This window comes from Ambystoma mexicanum, chromosome 11 (assembly GCF_040938575.1).
Source record: "Ambystoma mexicanum isolate Mex_15411 chromosome 11, UKY_AmexF1_1, whole genome shotgun sequence".
NCBI lineage: Eukaryota > Metazoa > Chordata > Amphibia > Caudata > Ambystomatidae > Ambystoma > Ambystoma mexicanum.
Window position 1 is genome coordinate 1,019,424,611 of NC_090934.1, and position 25,855 is coordinate 1,019,450,465.

The following is a 25,855-nucleotide window of genomic DNA, read 5'->3' on the forward strand; positions in this document are numbered from 1 at the left end:
GGGAAAGGCGATAATTACGGCACCGTAAATTACGGTGCCGTAATTATCGCCAAGGTCCCTTTGCGGCATGGCTTTTAACGGCTGCAAAAAGCAGCCGTTAAAAGCCATCCCGCAAAGGGAACCTTGTAATCAGGCGTTAAGGGTCGGCGCGTTTACGGCGCCGTAAACCCCTTAACGCCTGAGTCGGAATGAGGGCCAATAACTGACTGCTCTTTTATTCCAGACATCACCTCCTCCCACCCTCACTGCACTGCTTTTGATCCTTCACAATCCTTTTAGATCCTGAAAACCTCGAGTCACCTTTCCTTCCTTTTCTATGCAGTTTAATTTTCACCAGGTCACCAGGTAGAAATTCTCTACGCTTACACCCAAACTTGATATCATAGCTCAATTTGGAGGCTTCACTGCTTCCTCTTATCCGATCCTCAACAGGTCCAATGCCAGTAACCACTGACTTGAAACCATTGAGCCAACCAGGAGTGAGCAGCGTGTTGGGTTTGCAACCCCTCATGATATCAAACAGAGAATTTCCAGTGGTACAGTGTGGAGTAGCTCTGTACTGAAATACTCTCCACAACAAATCCCTTTGCCAATCTTCCTTGCTCATCACTGACATCCTGACAACATCCATCCGTGTGCAGTTGAATCGTTCAACACAACCATTGCTCAGGGGATGATATAAGGCTGTCCTCTTATATACTATACCTTTTTCTTTGAGCCATGTTTGGAACTCTCTCTCAAGATAAACTGTGGACCATTGTCACTCACCAGCTGTGGCGGAAATCCCTCTCTACAAAACACAGACTCTAAAAATTGAATTATGTTCTAGAAGGTGACTTCTTTGACCACCCGACCTCTGGATAGGAGATCCCTAATCGCAATGATATAACTATCTCTGGAACCAGCAATATTAAGAGGAGCATGGATGCGTGGGATGAGAAATTATTGGTAATATAACCGATGCATTTCGTTCCTGTAAAACGTGACCAGGTTATTCAACATTCCTATCATGCTTGGAATTTCTTTCAAAGAAAATTACATTTTGGGTGCTCTAGTTGAATCACTTCAGTTGAACGAGTGGGACTAACATACCTGAAACAACAGTGATCTGTAAAAGAAGCACACAAGACTAAGTGTGATACCCTTTCAACTCTGGTGATCCGATTGCTGCAGTCTCTGTCCTCCCTCTGACTCTGGGGCCATCCGTCATATTATCCCTCTCCCTCTCCTTTCCTTCCATACGCTCCTTTCTCCCGACATCTTGCCTCTCGTGCTGCTGCCTTCGCTCTCTTTCTCTTGAGTACTTCCTGTGAGATATTTTGCTATAATTCGGGCAACAAATATAACCAATCCTTTGCCCTCAAGGCAAGGGGCGGCACCTTCCATGTCACCTTGCGGTCTGAGATGTCCTCATCACATCCCATCCGAGCAGGCATGCCACAGGGATCGAACCTCGGACCCTTCCTGTTCAACCTCTTCACCAACGACATCCCAACAGATCTCCACAAGACTGACCTGGCGCTGTATGCAGATGATGTTGCAGTCATCTCCCAGTCATTCAGCGAAAAGGAAGTGGCGAAGAACCTGCAAGCTTCACTGGATACCATTGCGACGTGGTACAGCGACTGGCGGATAGAACTCAACACCAGCAAGTCAACCGCAACGCTGTTCACCAGAAAGATCAAGGAGCCCCCACACCTCAGCCTCAACGGGGAGACCATCAAATGGGAGAGCAGCAGCCGCTACCTCAGTGTGACACTGGTCAGCAAACTCAACTGGGAAAGCCACATAGAGAATACTCAGAAGAAGGCAACAGGAAAGATGGCAGCGCTGTACCCACTCCTGAAGACCAAGTCCATGCCCTTGCGGACAGAGATCAACGTCTACAAGGCAATCATCAGACCAACCCTGACGTATGTCTCCCCAGCATGGATGACCTGCCATGATCGACACCGGAAGAGTCTTCAGATAGTCCAGAACAAGGCCCTGCAGATATCGTCTGGAGCTCCAATCTTCACAAGGATAGCAGACCTTCACAGAGATCTGGACATCGAGATGTTGGACGAACATCTAGCAAAGCTGAGCAAGAACTTCTGCCAAGGACTAGATCAGAACCCGAACCCTCTGATCAGAAGACTCACTGCCAACACTGCAAACCCCTTCAACTGCTACCCGCGGCCCATCACTTCGAAGTCCCTCTGAAACCAGCCCTACTGTGACAAGACCACACAGACCAAGAAGAATACTAACACACGACTACATGCTCAACCCGAGAAGATGGAATAATGAGGCACCAGCCTCGGTATCCAAAAATCACTGCTGATGGATAAAAATCTATCAGTAAGAAGAAGAAGAAGCGCACGGGATGGCAGACACAGCATGCCACTGGACACGGGACGGGAGTAATAGCATTAGGGGTAATGGCAACCATTGGACGGTGCGACTTGCTGCACTGCTCTGAAAACTTCCCGCCACAGCCCCACTGAGGGACCCATGCCGAGTCCCATGAAATACGTCACAGGCATGCAAGAGCGTAACAGTGTTGTGCAAGGAGCCCACCGGTGGTTTGGTCACTTGCCCCCAATCATGACGCTGTACGCTGCTACGCATGCAAAGTAACGTAAAACAGCTGGATTACAGTAGTGGTGCAAGTAGGGGAGCTGATGGGGGATCTTTTGCTTAGAGTATTTTGCACTGTCGCTTTCCTTCCTCCACCTAGTATGTGCCCAAACTGCCCTCACCTTTGTTGTGGCTGCTACACAGCTGACGGCAATAAGAGGGAAAGGCGTAATACACCAGTGCCATATACGATTTTCTTCTTTCTTTACAAGTCATTAAATGCCACCATGGGGAAGGCCATATCTCGTGCCAGAGCCCAGAGGACTCATCAAGTGATCAAGATGGCATCACCAACGCCTATGAGCCCAACATAGGAGCCTATCCGTTCCAAGGCTGGATGGTAAAGTGCAATCACAGATCTATTTGATAAAGCCGCTCGGGCCCATGACGCTTCGGAAACATTACATGCTGCACCAGTCTGCCAAGTTCATGTCCAAGCCATCCTTTACGGGAGAATAAGGTGGAGAAGGGGCTTGGAGATTCTGAGAGCGGAAGAGTCAGGAGTGGGCTCAGGACGTCTCAGAGCTGCAAAGGCTTCAGTGGTGCGGATACAATGCTACCATTGTCAATTGTGAAAGGCTCTCAGCAAGACATGGGGCTACTACAGCGAGGAGCAGAGGCGTAGACAGGGTAGGGCCTGAGTGGGCAAGGCCCACCCAAAATCTGTTAATGCCCACTCAACAGCACTGTGTGGGGATTTACAGATGTTAATGTCACTGCGGTGGGCCCAACTACATTAGCTTCAGGCCCTACTAGTTAGACAATCCTGGCTATGCCTCTGGCGAGGAGATGACCAATCCCGGAGCAATCGCTTTATGAAATCTGACTTGGGTGTGGGTAATAGTGGCCCAGTGGGTTCAGCAGATCAGTAATGGCAGGGCAGAAACAAAAGCCCTTTGCTTCCCAAAGCCAGATGTTCTCCCCGTTTTGGCCGGATTCCTCTGTCATCCCACCTTCTCACCATTTCAGCTCCCTTCAGAGTGGCAACTTGACCCACGGTAGTGCAGCCACACCAACAAGGCCAAATACCCCATCTGTTCTGGAATAGCCCACCACCACGAGTTGACTTCTCTTGTGCAAGTCCTATTAGCAGAGGATCTCAGTCAAAGTGGAATCATCAATTTACAGCATGTCCCTAATGGGAATGCATCCTGGGAAAATATAACAAATACACCAAGCGGCAATACTGATAACTGTGGAAACATCGGCATCCTTCTGACCCATCTCCTAGTAGATCGAACACCAGGCCCGGCCTTAGGGGGAGGCAAGCCGGGGCGACCGCCCGGGGCGCCACGCCCCCCAGGGTGCCATTAGCCCCCGCCACGGCAGCTTGGGGGAGTCTTTTCAAGGGCTCCACCAAGCTGGCGTAGCAGGAGAAAGCGTGACAGGCACCTCATTGTTAGTGAATGCGCCCGCGGCAGTGGAGCGCATTTAAGGACAATAGGGTGCTAACACGCCCTATTCATAGCATTACCTCCTCGCAGGAGCAAGGAAGTTTAAAAAAAAATGTGACACTTCCTGGCCCCGCCCCCTGTTGAAGGGGGGGCGCCGATTCGCCCAGGGCGCTGCTGCCCCTAAGCCGGCCCTGTCGAATACCCATTGTGGTCTAGTGAGCCAAGGAACAAGGTGACCCAAAGGATCAATGGGAAGCAAACACAGGCCACAATAGCCTCTGCCAGAGATCCAGCCAGGGGAAGCACACCCAGAAATCACCATATCAGAAAGCAGCGCTGTTAAATCCCTGGCTTTATACAGGCCTCGAATTGGGACTGTATGGATCCCCGCAAATGGACGGTCATGTGGTAACAAGAGGTGAAGCCAGGGGGAGTAACCATGAGAGGTGTCCACCGGGTGATAATTTGGAAGAAAGGGACTTAGAGTATAGGGCAATGACAGCAAACCTCACTCCCAAATCTGCCACGGTGAAAATCATCTTCTAGAGGAAAAAGAGACACCCTGAAAAATAAGGTGCTCTCAAAGTGGGTCAAAGACTAGTCGGGCAAGGACCCAAAAAGCGAATGGAGTGCTTCAAAGAACAGTGTATTGGTATTTTCATGGGGGGCTGGCCCACCTAATGTCTCACAGTTTCTATGGGCCAGCCAGCTCTTGAAAGGAAATAAGCTGTGTCTGAAAATGGTGTGAATTAATACACGCCGTGAACTATCCTCAGGGCAAAAAGCAAGAATTGCTCCTAACTTCCTAAAATGTTTGCCTGTTTTTCTTCCAGCCGCACATTTATCTCTTTAAATTTCCAGCCATCTTCTTCAAATTCATTTTTATTCCCAGTCCCAACTTCCCCATTATATGGTCTGAAATGTGTGATTCTTTTAATACAGTTTAAATTCCACCCTCTTTTCCTACTTCTTGAGTTTTCACTGTTCTGTATTGAAGGGCCACTATATTTTTAAATCTGTTCATTTTGTACTGTGTCTATAAATATATATATATATATATATATATATATATACATATGGTTACGTTGCTAAACCCATAGGAAGAGCACTTTTGGGTGGCTTATAGTTTCGCTCCGCCTGGACGAATTTTCACCAAAAACTATATGGCCCACTCAGAATTGTTTTGCAGAGTTTTGTGAGGTTTGGTCAAGGGGGGTGCAAAATTATGGGGATCCCATTATTTCTTTTTTTCCCCATAGACTGAATGGAGAAAAAGCTTTGCTTAAGCCGACAGCCCAAACCGCTGGACGGATTTCAACCAAATATGCGGCAGGAGCGGCAGCTTCGTCCCGAAAGCGTGCTTTTGTAAATTTGGTTGAAATCTTTCCAGTAGTTATTTTTAAAACAACCAAAAAGTAGGTAAAAAGAATGTGTGATATCTATGTCCGCTCCGCAGTCACACTTCCCTGTTCACTCTGCGGACAGGACTCTGATTGGCTTAAAGGGCAACGTGGTGTCCACGGATATCGGATGCACCCGCTGATTGGATGGTGAAAAGATTGAAGTGCGTTAGATTTTGGGAAACGCCCGCCATCTTGGATTCACGGACTGGTGTCAGCGGACATCACGGTAAAAACATATTAAAAAAAACACAACATTGCACTTCTCAAACTTATCAAATAATCTCTGGGGAGGTGAGGGGTGATGAGGATGGGATATGGCTGCAAGAAGCAAAAAAACTGGTGTTTTTGCTGCAAAAGTCCGCAAACAGTCCAGATGTTCGCAAACAGTCTTGCGAAGTTCGTGGACACATCTGCGTTACAGGGTTGGTGAAAAGCAGTTCTTGGATGGTTTATAACTTTGGCGCCACTTAATTAAACTGCGTGAAATATTCTTGACCTGATTCCGAATGAGTCTGCAAAGTTCGGTGGGATTCTGTCAAGAGGGGGCGAAATTAGTGGGGGTGTCCCAAAATAATATAAAGGCTTATAAATGAGGTGCCATTTGACAAATCTACACTTATGTTGGGCAACTGATAATAGATCTAGGTATAAATGCTTTTGCAAAGTTTGGTGGGATTTTGTAAAGAGGGGGCAAAATTAGAGGGGCAGTCACAAATTATTTTAAAGGCTTATAAATATGGTGCCATTTGACGAATCTACAAAAGGTTTGTAAATAGATTATAGATCTAGATTGGTGGGATTCTGTCAAGAGGGGGCAACATTGGGGGGGTTCCAAATTATTTTAAAGGCTTATAAATGGGTGCCATTTAACGAATCTACACAAAGGTGTGCAAAAACATTATATATGTAGATATACATGTTTTTGCAATGTTTGGTGGGATTTTGTCAAGAGGGGGCAAAATTAGAGGGGGGGTCCCAAAATATTGTAAAGGCTTATAAATGTGGTGCAATTTGACAAATCTGCACAAAATTTTTCAAAAAGATTTTAGATCTAGATATAAATGTTTTCATAAAATCTACATGGATTTTGTCAAGTGGGACTAGGTCATATGACTATTGTATGTGCATACATTTGACACTTTTGAAAAAATAAAACATGTGTGGATTTCCAGCAAACTCGTGGAAGGAACATTGGCAAGGATCTGAAAGCATGGTTTTGCAAATGTGCCTGTGTTTTATTTTTGAACAAGTGTCATAATGTAGGTACACAAAATAGTGGTATAGCTTTTTGGTGACTGAGGTATAGCCGGTAGCCATGGGCAGTGGGCAGATTGTCCGGGTCATGGAATAAGGTCATGATTCGGACAATATGGCTACTGGCCATGGCCACAAGGGACAACACATGGGGTTAAAGTGGCCATGACCACCTGGGACCAGCTTTGTGCTAAAGTTGTAGGAAATTGGGATAGGTTTGAAAGGGAAGAAAAATGTGCTCGTAGTAATATGGTCATAGGGTTTTCTCTTCGCCTTCTTCAGACTGCCATGGAAAGCGAAGAGAGGCCCTATATGGAACCCCACCTTACCTTTTCCATGGTGGCCATCCCGGTGTAGGAAGGAAAATCCTTTTTTAGCACCCCAGGTTCCCGCTTTGGGAACCTAGGATGCTAATGGCCTTCATCCCTCATTACAGGGGCTGGATTGGGGAATAATGGTACAGAGACCTTGTTATCCACCCTTGCTTCGCTTGGGCTGATAACTTGGGCTGATGGGCCGGTCACTGGAACCGTGGATGAATGCCACAATATTCCCATTAGCATAACACAAAATGCAAAGGGAAATGTTGGAAAGTAGATGGATTCTATACGTTTTTTTAGTTCTATTTTTTAACTGTGAACAGCTAAGAACGAAAGGTGGGGAGGGAAATGAGGGAAGAGGCACCAAACACTAATATGGAGGGGTAGGTGGACAAGGGAAAATGTTGCACGTGTGTTATTTCTAAGGTAGGGGGCAGTGTTTCTCATACAGCAGTGGTGGTGGCGCTTGGGAAGAGGGATGGCATTAGCTGATGCCATGTTAAGATAAATAGCAGTTTTGCTAAAAGTATGAACTGTGTACTAGATTGTTAATGGATAATGAGTAGGAATAGGTGTTGGAGCTGTGCAAGGGAAATTTTAAGTTGAAAGTTCCTAGATCAGTAGAAAATGCAGTTCTGAACTGTCTGCGAAGCACGGATCTTATCGTGTTGTGCGGATGGGTTCTCGGGCACGTCATCATGCCGCATGCCAGCGTATAGTCATGTGGCACTGTCCGGAATGTCCTCAATGAAGTCAGATGTTCGTAGACATCTACGGATGCAAAACTAGTTGAAATGGTTGCAAAAAGTGTGTAGAATGTTTAAAATGATTCTAGAATGTGAGAAATGGCATAGTTTTAATATTGTTATATTGGGTAAGTATGATATTAGTAGGTTGCAGGAAAATAGCATGCACAGGTAAAAACCCATGAAATTCACTGAAAAAACAATGTTAAAGGGACGTTATGGTTAAGTTGGACTAATAAAATCCTATGAAACTCAATGAAAAAACTTTGTTAAAGGGAGTTGATGGTTAAGTTGGACTAATAAAAACCTACGAAATTCAATGAAAAAAATGTGTTAAATGCACGTTATGGTCAAGTTGCACTAATAAAAACCTATGAATTTCAGTAAAAAAACATTGTTAAAAGGACGTTATGGTTACAAGTAAAACTGAAAAACCTCAGAAATGTACCAGTTATTGTAAGCTAAGCAACCAAAACTCCTGCATCCACCGTGCACTGCTAAGACTAACACCAGGCACCCCTGAGGTAGCGTTGCTTCGCTCTCTGCCATCCCTGAGGAAGCGTTGGTTCGCTCTCTGGGAGCCCTGAGGAAGCGTTGGTTCGCTCTCTGGGAGCCCTGAGGAAGCACTGGTTCACTCTCTGGCAGCCCTGAGGAAGCGTTGGTTCGCTCTCTGGCAGCCCTGAGGAAGCGTTGGTTCGCTCTCTGGGAGCCCTGAGGAAGCGTTGCTTTGCTCTCTGTCAGCCCTGAGGAAGCATTGGTTTGTTCTCTGGCAGCCCTGAGGAAGCGTTGATTCGCTCTCTGGCAGCCCTGAGGAAGCGTTGGTTCGCTCTCTGGAAGCCCTGAGGAAGCGTTCCTTTGCTTTCTGGCAGCCCTGAGGAAGCATTGGTTCGTTCTCTGGCAGCCCTGAGGAAGCGTTGGTTCACTCTCTGGCAGACATGATACACCAACATTTGCACTGAGCTGAAAATCCTTCAGTAGAAATGTAGGAACTTAATATCTAGTTAAGTAAACTCTATTCTTTGCTTATGTCAAACTAGTTTCTCGAAACAGAACACAGGAGTCATGTATATTTTCTTTCCTTTCCACTCAACATGCAACAGGATGGCATTCTACTGGGAGCTGTTGGCGCCTATGACTGGACTGGAGCCGTCCTCAAAGAGACCAGCAGCGGAAAGATTATTCCAAAGAGGGAATCTTACCTCAAGGAGTTCCCAGAAGAGCTGAGGAACCATGGAGCCTACCTGGGTGAGTGAGATCAGGGATGCGGCAGGGTTTGGTGTTCACATGAGGGGCAGGGCAGCTGTATAAGTGTTCAAGTGGCTCAGCCCTCTCGGAGTCTGGGGTGCTGCCCCCTGGAAAAGGGCAGGGTTTGATGGGTAGGTCCTTTTTTTGTTTATCCTTGCTCTGCTCTGTACCTAAACTGGGTTGTGAGGGAAGCTTGTACTGCCACTGCTCAGGATATACCTACTCAGTGTGTGAGGCAAGCTTCAGAGGGAAGCTTGCACCGCCACTGCTCAGGATATACCTCCTCAGTGTATGAGGGAAGCTTGCATTGAGTACTGCGTGTGAGGGAAGCTTGAGTGGAAGGTTTGCACTGTCACTGCTCAGGATATACCTAATCTGTGTGTGAGGGAAGCTTGAGAGGGAAGCTTGCACTGCCACTGCTCAGGATATACCTACTCAGTGAGTGAGGGAAGCATGCATTGAGTACTGCACGTGAGGGAAGCTTGTGTGGAAAGCTTGCACTGCCACTGCTCAGGATATACCTAATCTGTGTGTGAGGGAAACTTGAGAGGAAGCTTGCACTGCCACTACTCAGGATATACCTACTCAGTGTGCGAGGGAAGCTTGCACTGCCACTGCTCAGAATATACCTACCTAGTGTGAGGGAAGCTTGTGAGGGAAGCTTGCACTCTGCCACTGTTCAGGCTATATCCACTCAGTGTGTGAGGGAAGCTTGCACTGCCACTACTCAGGATATACCTACTCTGCATGTGAGGGATGCTTGAGAGGGAAGTTTGCACAGCCACTGACCAGGATATACCTAATCTGTTTGTGAGGGAAACTTAAGAGGGAAGCTTGCACTGCCACTACTCAGGATTTACCTAATCTGTTTGTGAGGGAAACTTAAGAGGGAAGCTTGCACTGCCACTATGCAGAAAATACCTACTCCGTATCTGACGGAATCTTGAAAGAGAAGCTTGCATGGCCACTGCTCAGAATATTCCTACTTAGTGTGAGGGAAGCGTGCACTGCCACTGTTCAGGATATACCTACTCAATGTGTGAGGGAAGCTTGAGAGGGAAGCTTGCACTGCCACTGCTCATGATATACCTACTCTGCGTGGTAGGGAAGCTTGAGAGGGAAGCTTGCACTGTCGCTGCTCAGGATATACCTACTCAGTGTGTGAGGGAAGCTTGTACTGAGTACTGCGTGTGAGGGAAGCTTGAGTACAAAGCTTGCATTGCCACTGCTCAGGATATACCTACTCTATGTGTGAGGGAAGCTTGAGGGGGAACTTGCACTGCCACTGCTCAGGATATACCTACTCAGTGTGTGATGCAAGCTTCAGAGGGACGCTTGCACCGCCACTGCTCAGGATATACCTACTAAGTGTGTGAGGGAAGCTTGCACCGCCACTGCTCAGGACATACCAACTCAGTGTGTGATGCAAGCTTCAGAGGGAAGCTTGCACCGCCACTGCTCAAGATATACCTACTAAGTGTGTGAGGGAAGCTTGAGAGGGAAGCTTGCACTGCCACTGTTCAGGATATACCTACTCAGTGTGTGGGGGAAGCTTGCACTGAGCACTGTGTGTGAGGGAAGCTTGCACTGCCACTACTCAGGATATACCTACTCTGCGTGTGAGAGATGCTTGAGAGGAAAGCTTGCACTGCCACTGATTAGGATATACCTACTCCGTATGTGAGGGAAGCTTGAAAGGGAAGCTTGCACTGTCACCGCTCAGAATATTCCTACTTTGTGGGAGGGAAGCTTGCACTGCCACTGCTCAGGATATACCTACTCAGTGTGTGAGGGAAGCTTGAGAGAGAAGCTTTCACTGCCACTGCTCAGGATGTACCTACTCTGCGTGTGAGGGAAACTTGAAAGGGAAGCTTGCACTCCCACTGCTAAGGATATACCTACCCAGTGTGTGGGGGAAGCTTGCACTGCTACTGCACACGATACGCGCATTCTACGTGCAATGGCAGCTTTCTCTGCTGCTGTGTGTGTAGTACCTGGTTTGTGAATAATAAGCTTGCTCTGCCGGTGAGCTCGTCGTGCCTGTCCTGTGTTTGGGAAAGAGGCACGGCTGACACCTGCCCTCTGCCTATTTATGTGAAAGAGTGATTTTGGAATTTCTGCTGTTTGTCACTTGCCTGGCCTTGCTGCTCGATATGAACCTGTTCTGTGTAGCTGATGCAAGCTTGCTCTGATTGTGAATGTCTATCTGTTGTATGATAAGGACGCTTGCACTCATTTTCACCATCTTATATCTGTTCTGTGGGAGGGACGCTTGCACTGCTCCTGCATCTGATGCATCAGTTCTGTGTGGGGCATGGGTGTGTGTACCTGTTGCTATTGCCTGGGCTGTATGTCTGAGTTATGATTGCATTGCATATGCCTGTTCTATTTGTGAGATCAAAATGCACTGCTAATCTGCAAGCTGTGCAGGATTGTACGCTGGAAGCCTGCACTGCTGCTGCCGCTGTTGCACCTGTTCTAGAGATCCATACACTACTGCTTCCCGTGCGGCACCTCTTCAATGTGTCAAAGAAGTGGTGCAGTAACTGTATATTCTGAGTACATGGGCCTGTGGCTGCTCTACTGTCATTTTGAAGAATACATCCTGTGCTACACTAGAATCCATGGTACAATGACGAGCTGTTGAGAATACTTGCGGGTTTATCCTGGATACCTTAAGTTTTATTTGTTTTCTCAAAACGGTGGATTGACCACACTTTTTTGTTAAAAAGTAGAAAAGTCTGTCTTTCGTGCAATTATTTATTTATTTATCCATTGTTTCATGTGCAATCATAGTCCCAATTGTGGTCAGCCGACACGTGTTTCGACCGCGTGGGTCTTTATCAAGGCAGGTGGTTATGGAATAGATGCCCCGGCTGGGCTTCAATTATGCCCTTAGTAATATTCAACCTGGGCGCATACACGCGTCTTGGTTCATTGTCTGCTTGTCTGCCTGCCAAATCAAGTAATAAGGGACTAGGGGAAGGCCAGCGCTACATTAACAAAAGTCTTGGGGTCACCGGCAGAGGAACACAAGGAGCCATCATTTTGAACATAAAATCATGAAATCTGCCCATCTGTACACAAGGCTTTTTTTTAACAATGGACTCCAATGTTTGCAGTTCAAGCACAGTGAAATTACATGATTTGCCCAGATCACACAGTTTGATTAAGCAGTGAAGCCAGGATTTTAACCTATTTTGAAAATGAGGCACCTGACATTCCTCTCGGCCTCTAGGTAGGACAAATATTTGTTTTGGCTCTAAAGAAACACAGTTGTATAGAGTTTACTTGCAAAGTACACAACGCGCCTAAAACCACCCGACAGCATGTAAAGCTTTATATAAACGTGCTAAATCAACCGAGGTATAGTTTCCACATTCTGAATGGAAGACTGCAAGTCCCAGAATGCCAACCCTCATTTTCGCATGTTAAACCAGTTGTCCTCATGGAAATAGACTCAGCATTAAAAAATAATTTTTTTGGTGACTCACCTTCTTGTTGGCATTCTTGACTCCGTGTGGTGGTAGGGCATCTAGCCTGTTTACACGCATTCTAGAGAGCTGCCAGAGGCCCCCTCATCCCCCACGTCCCGTATGAAACTGGACGACTGAGGACTGCAGTGAAGATGTGTGGCCCCCTGTCCAGGCTAAACCTCCCAATCTCTCCCCTGCCACACATGGGCTGATAGTCTGATTCCTTAACTAAGACCTGACTTTTCTATATGGTCTCATCGGTTTCCTCCCTGAAGGGGGTGTCCTTTGTTTAAACATAAATAATCATGCCCCACTTTGTCCTGCAAGCAGGCCCGCATATTGCAGCTGTGTGGGGGCTTTCAGTTGGAAATGTCCCATCACGATTTCAAATCACTAAATATGTTTGCAGAAGAAAAGTCCTGCTGCTAAAAAGCAAAGGGGTTACAGAAGTAATTGCCAGGCCTTTGTTAACAAGGCAGCCACACACTGTCCTATCCTGCCCACCACAGTTCTCTACGCAAGAAGTCCAGTCCGCAACAGCCCTGAATTTAGGGCGAGAGACGCTAAAGCCCCATTAAAAAAATTAAAAATGCAACTGGTTCCTTCTATTGCGCTTCATGCCAGACTCCAACCTCTAAGCACATAATTGGGGAAGGGGATTGAGCCCGTGAGGCTCAGTGTTGTCTAGTTTACAAGACCAACCTAAAATGGCGGATTGACCTAAAATGGCGGCTTACATTGATTCTAAGGTCAGGGCCTTGCAACACGGATTCCTTCGCAAGTGTCTTATAAGCAGCTTGGCGTAGGCCAATATACATATATTCGTTGCAATAGGAGCTACGATATAATTTCTCGTTTGACAATTACACACTTGTCTCTCCCTGATATTCTCCACCTACCTGACGTCAGGTCTCTCCTCCACCCCGCCCCCAATGCTGTGTTCTTCAAAAGCACTATCAAGACTGAAAGAAACGCAGGGAACAAAAAATGCATCTTAAGATCAGAATTACTTGTAGTCATTGTTCCACACAACATGACGCTTTATGCCCCTCTCCACTTTCTAATCACCCCCCGCAACTGCCCCCCCCTCCGCCGCCCCTGGTCACTTCGTGTTCTGTTTATGTTTTGTGGGTCAGAAATGGGCTTCATGTCCCAAGCAGGCAATTAGAATAAAGTCCATCAAAGGTACCTCAACAAGATAGCTCGGTGAGCTATGTCTCTACTCTATCACATGCAGATCACAGGCTCAAATCCCAGTAGGAGAGCTTGAAGAAAAGTTAAAGGTGGCACATTCCCACCCACTTGTTGACCAGCTCCTGACTGCAATGCACATCTGGCATGTGCTCAATGTAAGTGTGCACATTGGGCGCATACCTGCCTGCATTTGAAAATCAAAAACCCTGAGATGTATGCCCTGCCCACAATCACAAAAGACTCCGCCCATTTGCACACGGCCCACCCACCTGTCAAAAAAGGTAAACTTGGTTGTTGTAGGCGTCATTAGAAACACATTTGCAGTTTGCCCTTTACAGTGCAATGCAATAAATGTGAATGTCGAAGGACATGCATAATCACCCAAATTGCATAGGACCAATGGCATACGCCTACCATAAAAGCAATACACACACAAAACCAAGAGAGGATATTTTCTTCAAATAATGTTTTTGAAAACGTTAACATGTCTGCATGTTTAAAACTCCAAGAACCAATGCAAAGGTTTTCCCTGGGACTTGCAGTACCGAAATTGGACATTTCACCTTAGTTGTTTGTTATTCTTCATGTGGTTATCTAGTGCAGTGGTGAGGTGTTCAGCCTGTAAACCTGCTGGCTGTGGTTCAATCCCTGAGGTCGGCTTTAATTCATGAATTCAAAGAGGACCTTCACTGTTTCTCACTTTATCCGGGGTGGGGGTGGGGACCCTCTCCACCCACGTGTACCCTCAACTTGAGCCTTGGCAAACTGGCCAAAAAGAATGGAAGCTGAAAAAATAGGAATACTGCTTTCAATCCGGTGTCATTAATGACACCGGATTGAAAGCAGTATGGCACTTCTGTTTTTTTTTTTTTGCTTCAACTTTCATTCTTTTTGCCCAGTTTGCCTTACGTTTTAGTCGCCCATCAATTTAAGGCGACTGAAACTTAAGGAAAACTGGCCCAAAAGTATTAAAGTTTAAGCAAAATAAACGCAGTAATGCCAGTGACGATGGAAGGATGAAGGAAATGGAGGAGGCACCCCGATAACCTGTGCGAGGTCCTCCTCTTCCCTCGCCCCAGGTAAGGGGGAGAAGCCAGCCAAAGAGCGGCAAAAAGGCCAAAATGCCAGCGAAGGGCAACAAAGAAAAGGGGCAGGGATGCCCCTATATAACGGGTGGGCTCCTTACTGCAGGAAGCATCCAGCCCCTGCAGAAGGACGCCCGCTGTACTGCATTTGCGCCGTTTCAGGGTCCCGTTCAATCCTCCACCTGATTGGCTGCAAAAGACCGCTGTCGGCAGCCAATCGGATGGAGGATTTGACAAGACCCGAAAACCCAGAGACTCTAGGGTCTTCCCCGGAGACCTGGAGAAATGGCTAAAAACCCAGATTATCCGGGGAAAACCCTGAGGTTAGGCAGGATATGATTGGGTGCCTGAGCTGTGGATAGAAGCAGAGGTGTTGCGTGGGGCGTTTGGAGGGGGTTGTAGCCCCGGATAGAAGTTCAGGGGCTAAAACCAAAAGACTAGCTAGCCCCGGGCCCCAGCAGTCCCAACATTAGCATAGCCCCGGATCTTTTACAAACCTAGCAACATCCCTGGATAGAAGTGTGCACTCCTGTTGAGCATGCAGCACATGTACACGGCGTTGCGCTGCTGCAGGTAGTATTTTGCATGATGTAAAGCACCTCTGCTGCTTTATGTATTCTATGTGCCAGGGAAGCTCGAGGAGGAGCTGCTGCTGCTGCTGCTGCTGCTGCTGCTGCTGCTGCTGCTGCTGCTGCTGCTGCTGCTGCTGCTGCTGCTGCTGCTGCTTGCACTGTACAATACTGAGCAAGGTTGAAGCTTGCATTCCTGTTACGTTTCCCATGGGCCTTGCTCTAGCTGCTTTAACGGACCTTAATCTACCTGGAAAAGTTTTCAGCCTGGCAGCAACTGAATGTCACCCCTAAACCGGTTGGAGGTCCAGGGGGTGCACTTCGATTCTTTGGGCGGCAGCTTGCCTGTGGACAGTCGAGGCCCTGCGCACAGCGTGCACACCACTGATGGACTCCAGAAGGACAGGGGAATGTGAACAAAGACTCCGTGTACGAGGAAGGGGTCAGCGGGGCAGCACTCGATATTCTTACACATGAGAAGCCCCACTCACTTGCCGTTCGCGTGACGCAGTTGTAGACTTCCGCTTGCCTTTCTGTTGGCATCCAGTGACAAATGCGCGCGTCAACAGGGAGGCCGCCAAAGTATTTTGCACACTTTAGAGAACAAACTCAGTGAGACAAGGGCCGGCCCTAGGATTTCCAGGGGCACGCGTGTTCAGATATAGTGACATCAGAGAATGAGCCTTTGAATCTCGAGGGGATCCTGGGAAGTTGCAATAAAAGAAGTTGCCAAGAGCCAGATAAAAGACACACACTTTGTGATGACCAATATATGAATGCTCACTGTTATTATTACATATAGGGCCATAGCATGGTTGAAGCTGTTTATTTTTGGCTATTAGGTGGTGCCACCTGTAAACTGAAACTATTGCATTGGTGTACTGGCAGATGAGATCTGAGGATGGGCACAGAGCTTGTGAGAATTGTTTGGTTAGTTGCCCACCCATTCACTGCCCATGTCCATTCCAATCCTTATGGCCTTTCTGCCCACTACCTGGCTCTCCATGCCCAAAACACATCCTCCTGAGGTCTCTTTGAGCTAAAACTCTATCACACAGTAACTTTGGCCTGTCAGTGTTATTTCTAAGCAGTCATCTGTGAGTTAAAGGCCTAATTGCAGCTGTAAACATGCCACTGGTGGAAAAAAAATGTCTTTTCTAAGTGTTCCTTCGGCTACTCTAATTATACATTTTCCTTGCACTGAAGCCCTTTTTAAAATAAGCATTGACGAAGACAACAGTTTTGCCTTTTGCATAGTGTGACGAAGTCCCCTTACGGGACTTCCGTCTAGCAGCCATGAGCCAAGAAACTCAGGAAGCTGTTTTCTCAGATAAACTAATAGTGGAAACCTACTTTTCCCATAATGCCCAGGAGAAACAAAACCAAAACCTGGACTGGATCCGGGAAGCAGAAATAAGGGCTAGGAAAACAGTAAACCTGGAAAACCATCCAATCCCTTCCTTTAAGACCGAGAAGTCACCAGAAAACGGTCACTGAACCCAAATATCAAGATCACACAAACAAACCACCACCAGAGGGACTACACCTCCCACAATACCCTTCTCTTCCAATTAGAAAATCTGGAATGGATCAAGGAGGTTAAGTTGACCCGTCAAATCACAGGAAGCCCTAACCAAACCTTTCAGGGGCAGAGAGACCATAGGAGAAACACAAACTCCCTTAGATAACCCTTCATCCACTTACCTGTCCAACAGCAGAACAGCAGGTTGTCTGTCACACAAGCTGCCTAATCAGCTTCCTTCTGCCTGCATACCGAATTTCAAAATGGCCACAAGGGTTTTTATAGAGTCAACCCAACCTTCCAAGCCTCAATCTGAATACCAGGAAGTGAGAGAGACCAGACAATCCCAACACTCACACCCTTTAAGCTCACAGTTGTAGACTATCAGCCCTAATTCCAATCATGGGGAGGGGGGTGTTGCTATATAATCCAAGTAGCCAAGTCTAGTGGGGGAGTTGACATCTCCTGTTTAGAGAAGGTTGGAAAAGATGGAAAAGAGAGACTACCTGCAGGAGAACAATGCTGTAGAGGTTTTGAAGACTGGAGACAGGAGTCTGCCTGAGAAAGAAGCTACAGAAGGGGCAGCAGGAGAGAGGACAAGGTGATTTGAAGCAAATCTAGAAGGGACTTCTCAGCCAGTACACAAAGTAAAGGAAAGAAAGGCTGAGGCAAACCCAGGAGAGGATTGTAGGACAATATTTGAAGTAGAAGAAAGAAGTGGCGAGCCAACCCCAGCAGAGGCTTGTAAACCAGTACCTGAAAAGGAGAAAGGAAGTGGTGAGGAAAACCCAGGAGGGGCTTGTAAGCCAGTACTCTAGGTAGAGTACAGAAGGGTGGAAGGAAAACCTGGATTCTAAGTCCATATTGGTAACAGAGAAAAACAGGGAAGAAGTAAACCCAGGAGAGGAGTTAAAGAGGACAATACAAAAGGAGGAAATAAAACTTGAAGTGGATTTGAAGGATGGAATAATATAAGAAGGTTGGTGGGAGAAAGTAATACCTGAAGTGGAGTGGGAGGCACTAACAAAAGGCCAAAGTAGTTGGAAGAAGACATTGTGAAATCATCAGGAGGAGGGCGTAGCTGAAAGTGAGGAAAATGAGAGTGATAGAACTTCAGTTGACCAGAGTGAAGATGATTTAAGGGTTGATGAGCTTTGGGAGAGAGAGTTTGGTAAAATATGGAAAGGAGAGGCAAGGATCCAGAGACTAACAAGTAATTTAAAAGTAGGAGGTTTGAGAGGACCAGGTCAGGTCCTATGTAGGTTTACAAAGGGGGAGGAGGTTCCAGCGGGGGTCAGGGAGCTTAGTGATAGCTCAGAGAGGTGGGGCAAAGAATCATGTCAAGACCGAAAGCTAGTGCAGAGTAGTCCTTTTGCCTTTCTCCTTGCTGACCCCAACAAAATCCCTAAACCACCACGGAAGATCCAACACAACATTAAGGACTGGTTTAGTTTTCTTGTACGGGACCCCAGAAAGCCTGCAAGTAGGCTTGGAGGAGCAAAAGAAAAGTTTGCAACATGGGAGTGAGGTAACTTACCTGAGACAATTTGAAACAGTAGCAGAGGTCGGACAGTGTGAACTCCCATCCTGACATTGAAATCCATTTCAAGAGAGACTGAAGGAACAAGATACAGTAATTCTGTTCTTTTCACTGGGAAAGATCCTGTTTACATTTCAGTCCCCCCCCTGTACAAAATCCGTAATACAATTGGTTAACATTTAGTTAACGGTGCCGGTAAGGGTGCCAGTGCCGTTAACCCCTTACCGCTGCATTTAGAGTTCCATTAGTGGGTCCCGCTAAGGTTGGCTGGTCTTACCAGACCCCCTTAACGGGAGCCGCTAAAGGACCAGGGACCTAATAACTGGCCCGTTATTAGCTCCCTCCCCATTCCTATTGAGCCCTATGGGGGCTCGAAAGGGAATGGGGATGGGTTCCCTGAATGGGGATATACCGGGTCGTGCAAGGTTGGAACGGCCCGGTAATGCCACATTCAGGGAACCCGGACCCGTTATGCGGTATGGGGGTAGCCATGGTGCTAATAGCACCATGGCTACCTCCAGACTCGTAATGACCCTCTTAGTATATGGTCTTTGTGTGCTTCTTGGTTCCAAATGTCCAGTTTGTTACAATTGGTATTAGATTGTCATTTGAAAAACATGGCTATCATTTGCCCAGGTAATCACAGCATTTGCCACCCTATGGGCAGGAATTAACATTATGGCAATGCTTGGCAAGTTCCAGTCCAATGTCGATGCAAAAGCTGTAACTGTTGGCCTGGTCGCTGCTTGCTGGAATTAGTGTACAGTGTGTGCTGAATCACCCATAGAGACTTCTAACTTTTGCAGATGAAGAATAGTGAGATAAAAATGATTTACCACGGAGCACCCACTTTGGTTAAGTGGAAAAGGTGAGACTGGAAGTCTTCTGCCACTCAGGAACCTGAACACACCTTCCCAGCTGTAGTTGGTAGAAATGTTGTTTGCCGCAAGCCCTTTTGCAACATCAATTTCAAAACACCATCTGGCCTTCAAATGCAGTGCAAAAAATGTGATTGTGATTTGCTAACTGAAGTAAACTGTTTCTTGCAGCAGTTTAATGAATGCTTTATTATGGTGTATATGTTTCACCATGTTGGACAAACGAGCAATATTCTTCTAATTCAAAAATAGATGTATCCCGGGTCCATTTCCTCCTTTCAGGTGATTGCACATTTCCACCCTTTAGGAGGGGGGGGCACTAGATAACACCCCCCTCCCAGACAAGCTGTGGAGAAAAGTCACGTTAACCAACCTACAATAGAAAGGTATAATATACAGTAGATGGCTACAATCTGGGCAGTTTCAACAAATATTGGGGGCATAGCCCACCTGTACCCTAGAGGGTAAGCGATCTAACCCCCAGACTCCTCACGACCTGAAGGTTAGAGCATTGCATGTGTACCTGTAAATTGAAAGAGCTTGAGTTCATGATGAGGAACAGAGGAACACCACCACTCTATGTGTCTAGGGTACCCATGACTAAAATTACCATACACACCTTTGCAATGCAACCTTTAGGTCTACTGCCATCCTCTTCAGTGCTTTGAGACAGCCTAGGAGCCTTTGAGTGGTATGAATGTAAACATCATAGCAGTGCGTGTTTCCTTTCCCTGTTTCTGTGAATGTCTTCCTATCCCCACCCCCATTGTGAAAACAGAAAAATAATATGAGGCCGGGAAGCCCGAAAGGAAACACACCAACACAGGTTACAAAGAAACATACAAGTGCTTTATTTCAAGCTACAACAGTTACCAAGTCAAGTGACAAACAGATAGCTATTCGGCTCTCAGTATAACATAACGAACTTCAACGAGGCTTCGATGTGTTCAGTGAGAGACCGCACATTGGAATACCCAGGCAATTTATACAATTTGTCCAGCCCTTGGCTAACCCTCTTGCGGGTTAACCAATCTGCAAAATACAATACTGGTCTTAGGGTTCCTTGCCAGGTCAACCTTTAATATATGCATTTTGATTAGTTTCACTGATATAAGTAGTACATTTACATATAGGTCAACAAATGGACAAGGTCTCTGTTCGCGACCCCGACAAGTGGCCTGCAGGCATATTAATTATTCAGCTGTACGGAGGTCACAACGACCAGAATCTTATTCGGCATGTCATTTGGCCTCCATTTTGATGTTCAGGGTGACTTCTGCATAACAAGAGGAGCTAAAATGGCGGCTTATTCCAAGATGGCGCTTACATTGATTTCTCTGAGGTCAAGACCTTGCCGTGGAGTTTGTTCGCGCAAGATGTTTAGACAACTTGGCGTAGGCCAATACACATACAACTATTACAATAGGAGGCATAATATTATTTCTATTCCAAGACCATCAGCATGTTGAACTGGCTAGCATCAGAGCAATTTGACATCCCACCTTTGCAGTGCAAATTAACTTCTCAATGATTCCACTCAAGGGCAGGACAGAGCACCTTGGAAACCTAAGGTTGCCTTTGCTGCTGGGCTGGATGCAAATGTGTCATTTGGTGGTGTGGGGGTATGTATGTATGTTTTGGGGTATTCAAAACTCTGTCGGCTTTGTCCCGCTACGGAGCACACAGATGGCTGCACATTTGCCCGTGCTACCTCTGGAAACTGCTTGAAGAAAAAAGGCATTAGCAAAAACATTGACTGAATGAATTAATAAGCACTTTGATGCAAACTAAGCCACCTTACACACAGAAGCAGGAACTAGAAGGTAAGTTTACATGTAGGTTTATTCTCCAGTTGTAAAGTAGAGAAAGCACTGGGACATCCATCAGCCCAGCACATTAACTCCAACTGATACCAGTAGAACCCAGCACTCCAAACTCCACTAACACTCCACATTCTATGTCAGTGACATCACTACACTCCAATAACAACACATAGCCATAATCAGTCCCCAGCCAGATTATGACACATCTCCCTCCTTACCACTGACACAACATTAATCCCATAATCGAGACCCAGCACAACACAATATTGCAAGAAAAGTTATGACCCACCACTAGAACACAACACCTTGATTGCAACACTGCTAACCAACCACACAGATGAAAGAACACCCCAATCGTGACCAAGAAATCCATACAACTCAGAAATAACTCCCACTGAGCCAATCTGCTACACCACAAACATCTAACAAAGATCTTAAATGGAAAAGACAAGAAACTAAACCCAAACCACAGGCCCTCCCCAAAGCCTGAACACCCGCTGAAGAACAACAAAAATGGAAGGTACCAAACAATACATCCTTTCCCAGTGGAGACCCCACACACTACAACCAAACTTACCCACTCGCCTTCTAATCCCCACACAGACATGTGGCCACCATGTCTATGTCAACTCAAAAACTCCGACCAAAACTCTGATCCTACCACCAGATCTCACATCAACACACTATCCCCATAACTTACCTAGACAGCACCTAACTGCCCCTTAACCAAAACATAGACAGCACCTCACTGCCCCTTATCCACAACATGGACAGCACCTAACTGCTGCAAAAATCACCAAACAGCACCTCACATCAACACACTATCCCCATAACTCACCTAGACAGCACCTAACTGCCCCTTAACCAAAACATAGACAGCACCTCACTGCACCTTATCCACAACATGGACAGCACCTAACTGCCTCAAAAATCACCAAACAGCACCTTACTGCCCCTTAACCCCTTAGACAGCACCTCACTGCCCTTAACCTCACCATAGACAGCACCTAACTGCCGTAAAAACCACCAGGCAGCACCTCACTGCCCCAAAAATCACCAGGCAGCACCTCACTGCCCCAAAAATCACCAGACAGCACCTCACTGCCCCAAAAATCACCAAACAGCACCTCACTGCCCCTTAATCACTAGACAGCACCTCACTGTCCCTTAACCAAACCTAGACAGCACCTCACTGCCCCTAAACACTAGACAGCACCTCACTGTCCCTTAACCACAACACAGACAGAGAACACCTCACTGCCCCTTAACCGCACCCTAGACAGCACCTCACTGTCACCTGAATCACTAGACAGCACCTCACTGGCCCTTAATCACTAGACAGCACCTCACTGTCCTTTAAATCTCCAAACAGCATCACGCTGCCCTTAAAAACCACCAGGCAGCACCTCACTGCCCCTTACAACCGCCAGGCAGCACCTCAATGTCCCTTAAAATCACCGGACAGCACCCCACTGCCTAAACAAATCACTGACGGCACCCACACATAACCAGGGGACATGCCCCTACGAACAACGACAAACAAAACACCACAGGACAACATACAAAACCCCACAATAACCAATCCAGATAAAGTCCATGGCACCAAATTCCCTGCGCCATCCCAAACATGACATGTCCATCTCAACCCATCCTGAAAATAAACACATTGTAAAAAGCATTATAACTGCCCATGGACCCCACACCCACAAGTCCATACCTAAATCCAGTAGAAATATCGTAAACAGCAGGCCACCAACATCAACTAAACAGCAAAATATAAATCTTAACAGGCCTTAAACTATTAACATTGGCCCAGGACCCAGCCCACCATGCCTATCCTAACCCCGAGGCCACAACATTAAACAACAATAGTACTAACACCGGCCTCCCTTAACACCTACCCTACTTAGTTCCTTCATAGGTCCTTCATCTGAATGTATGAGCCCCACTGATCCGGATCCAACGCTCACCCCCTTGCCAACCTTCTTGTCAGATTACGTACTTGTGGCTTCCACCATCTTCCAGCGCACACATAGTAGATGCCCATAATTCCAGACACGGTCACCGCGCTTCCCACCAGCTCCAAAAACACATGGCTTCTTGCAGTCACACCCTCCGCACCCTCCAATTGTGCTGAAAACCCACCGACTCCCATATCTCCAATTCCTGTTGTGGACCGCGCAACCTTAACTTGTGTGCCAAAAAGCGCATGAAATCCTCCAGTGTCAGCACTGCATTCAAACATAACTTTGCGTCCCAAGATAACCTTGCGTTCCAAATGAACGCTGCTGTGCCGTTCAATGTTGCGTTCCAGCTGATGATGCTAGAACGCCCAGCCTCTTCCAACCAACACAGGCCCTCCTCCATCCGACTTCATCAGAATGAACCACGGCACGACAATGCCAACATCTCCTACTGGCTCAACTTTTCCGGCCTCCTTCATGTTGCCGTTCCGCTTCTGCAGCGCCGCCCTGTATAGTACGCTCCTCCATCTGCAAAGGTCCTCCCAGAAGCAGGCCCGCTCCATGATGGAGCACCTCCCAGCCCTACGTGCCAACCCTGCGCAGGACCCGACTCGCACCAGGACTGCAGCCGGCACCTCACGCTGTCTGCACCACTGGCTCTCTGTAGCTGGCACCTCACCAGCCATCTCCAACACTGGACCTCTCCTCCCACGACGTGCGCTCCGAACAAAGACGCACAGCACAACCTTGCAACCTGGATTGTGCCTCCTCCAAACTCCACAAGGCCCTCCTTGTTGAGCCCCTCCGCAGCTCCTGCAACCGCCCAGCTTGCAGGGTATTAACGGCCAAAACCTCTGGCTGCCTAGACACCGGCCTTCAGGATCCCCAGCCTGTGGCGTTAGGGAGCTGGAACAGTTGGATGAAAGTCACAAAGGAAGGCAATGCATCTCTGGCTGCTCCTTCCCAGCAGCATAAATCCCATCCTCGTCGCCAGTAATGTAAACTAAGCCACCTTCCACACAGAAGCAGGAACCAGAAGGTAAGTTTACATGTAGGTTTATTCTCCAGTTGTAAAGTAGAGAAAGCACTGGCACATCCATCCAGCCCAGCACATTAAGTCCACTGACACCAGTAGAACCCATCACTCCAAACCCCACTAACACTCCACATTCTATGTCAGTGACATCACTACACTCCAATAACAACACATAGCCATAATCAGTCCCCAGCCAGATTATGGCACACTTCTCTGTGCTACTCAAAAAATGCCTATTCTGTAGATTAGGGTTGGTGCAAATGAATGTGGACTTCCACATGTAATCCTTCCCGAGCTTTGAATGGGGTTGGGAAGGATGTACCTGACTAGGTACCACACAATTCCTCCATTCATAGTGCTGTTGGCAAAGTACCCGAGTCTGCTTTGGAGGAAATTAATTTGTGTTTTGATAGATTATAATGAAATCCGACCGGCTTGCAGTTTACAATTAGAAAATGGAGAACCCTTCCATCTGCCTTAATGTGGATGTTACCCCATCCACCATGCACAAACTCCAGTTAGACCACCACTCCTTTACAGCCTTATATATTATTTTAATCCTTCATTCCAAATTTCAGTTTTATTAACGAAGGCCATTTTTAGGGGAGTTGCGCTCATTTTTCTTTTTATCAATGGCTTGTCATAACAGCAGTTTTGTTATAAAAGTACGTTAGGATACATTGTGTTCTGTCATTCCATATTATTTTCTTAAAAAGATATTGGGGCTCATTATGAGTTCCTCGGTATGCTACCGGTAAATCCGGTGGGCTACTGGAGAACTATCATACTGTCTCTGCCACCCGATATCCCGGTGTTATCAGATATTACATGCAGCGGAGACGTCGGTAACTCCACATTCCATGGGGTCCTAATAAACCTCTACTATGAAGCATCTCCTTAGTATGACTAAGATTCAATCTCGCCTTTCATTGAAATCGTTTTTAGCTGTGTGCATTTACACCCTGCACCCTAATTTCACTGCATTTGTGGCCTTTCATTGAAATTCAAATTTAGATGTGTGCATTTACAGCCTGCACCCTAATTTGCGGCATTTGTGGCCTTTCATTGAAAATCGTTATGGTTGTGTTCATTCACATCCGGCTCTCTTAATTCTTTGCATTGTGCCTTTGCTATTGCTAGGCCACCTGTGAGATTAATTCAGAACTGTGCAGTACAGTCACCATCTCCTTTCTACTTGCCTCTGTCACCCTAATGGCATTCACCATCCTTCCTATCTTCTCTAATTGCTACTCTATCTCCTATCCCCCCTCTCTCACTAATTCCGGAATGAAAAAGCACGAAAAAGACATATAGCGTGCAAACCCTGGCCTTCCCATCGCAGAAACCTACGTCAGTGCAACCTCGAGAGAGTTCTTCATGAATATCCTCTTCTCTGTCCCCTCTCCAGATCTTTGGACTCCTCATCTCATCTCTACTCTCTCCACTTTCACTTCCTCTCCCATTAACGGTGGGGCCAAGTCGGAAGTCCTCTTGGTGGGCTTCTCATCCTCACGCTGCATCGTTAATGTCTACCACACTGGCACTATCCTGGTTCAGAGTCATCAACTAAACCTACTACTCTTTGACCGGCTCCTGCTTTCCCTCATCAACTTTCTTCTTTCTGCTGCCTCTCCCCTCCACTCTCACTGTCCCTCCCCTTCTGACCGGAGTACCGTGCCCCTGTTCTCCTCATCAGAAAACCTTCAAAGGCCGAGACCGCCTCGACCTAGCAACTCTTAACGCCTGCTCTACCAACAAACACTCTGCTGACATCTGCCTCCTTCTTG

At 46.9% G+C, this 25,855-nt stretch overlaps 1 protein-coding gene across 2 annotated transcripts in view; it reads left to right on the forward strand.

Annotated features, from left to right (window-relative positions):
* ITGA11 (integrin subunit alpha 11) overlaps window positions 1-25,855 on the forward strand; it is a 664,683-nt gene that overhangs the window by 429,477 nt on the left and 209,351 nt on the right. For both annotated transcript variants that reach the window (XM_069624240.1, XM_069624241.1), the window contains one exon: window positions 8,837-8,981. In XM_069624240.1, coding sequence (XP_069480341.1) covers window positions 8,837-8,981 — 145 coding nt within the window. The remainder of the gene's footprint in view (window positions 1-8,836; window positions 8,982-25,855) is intronic.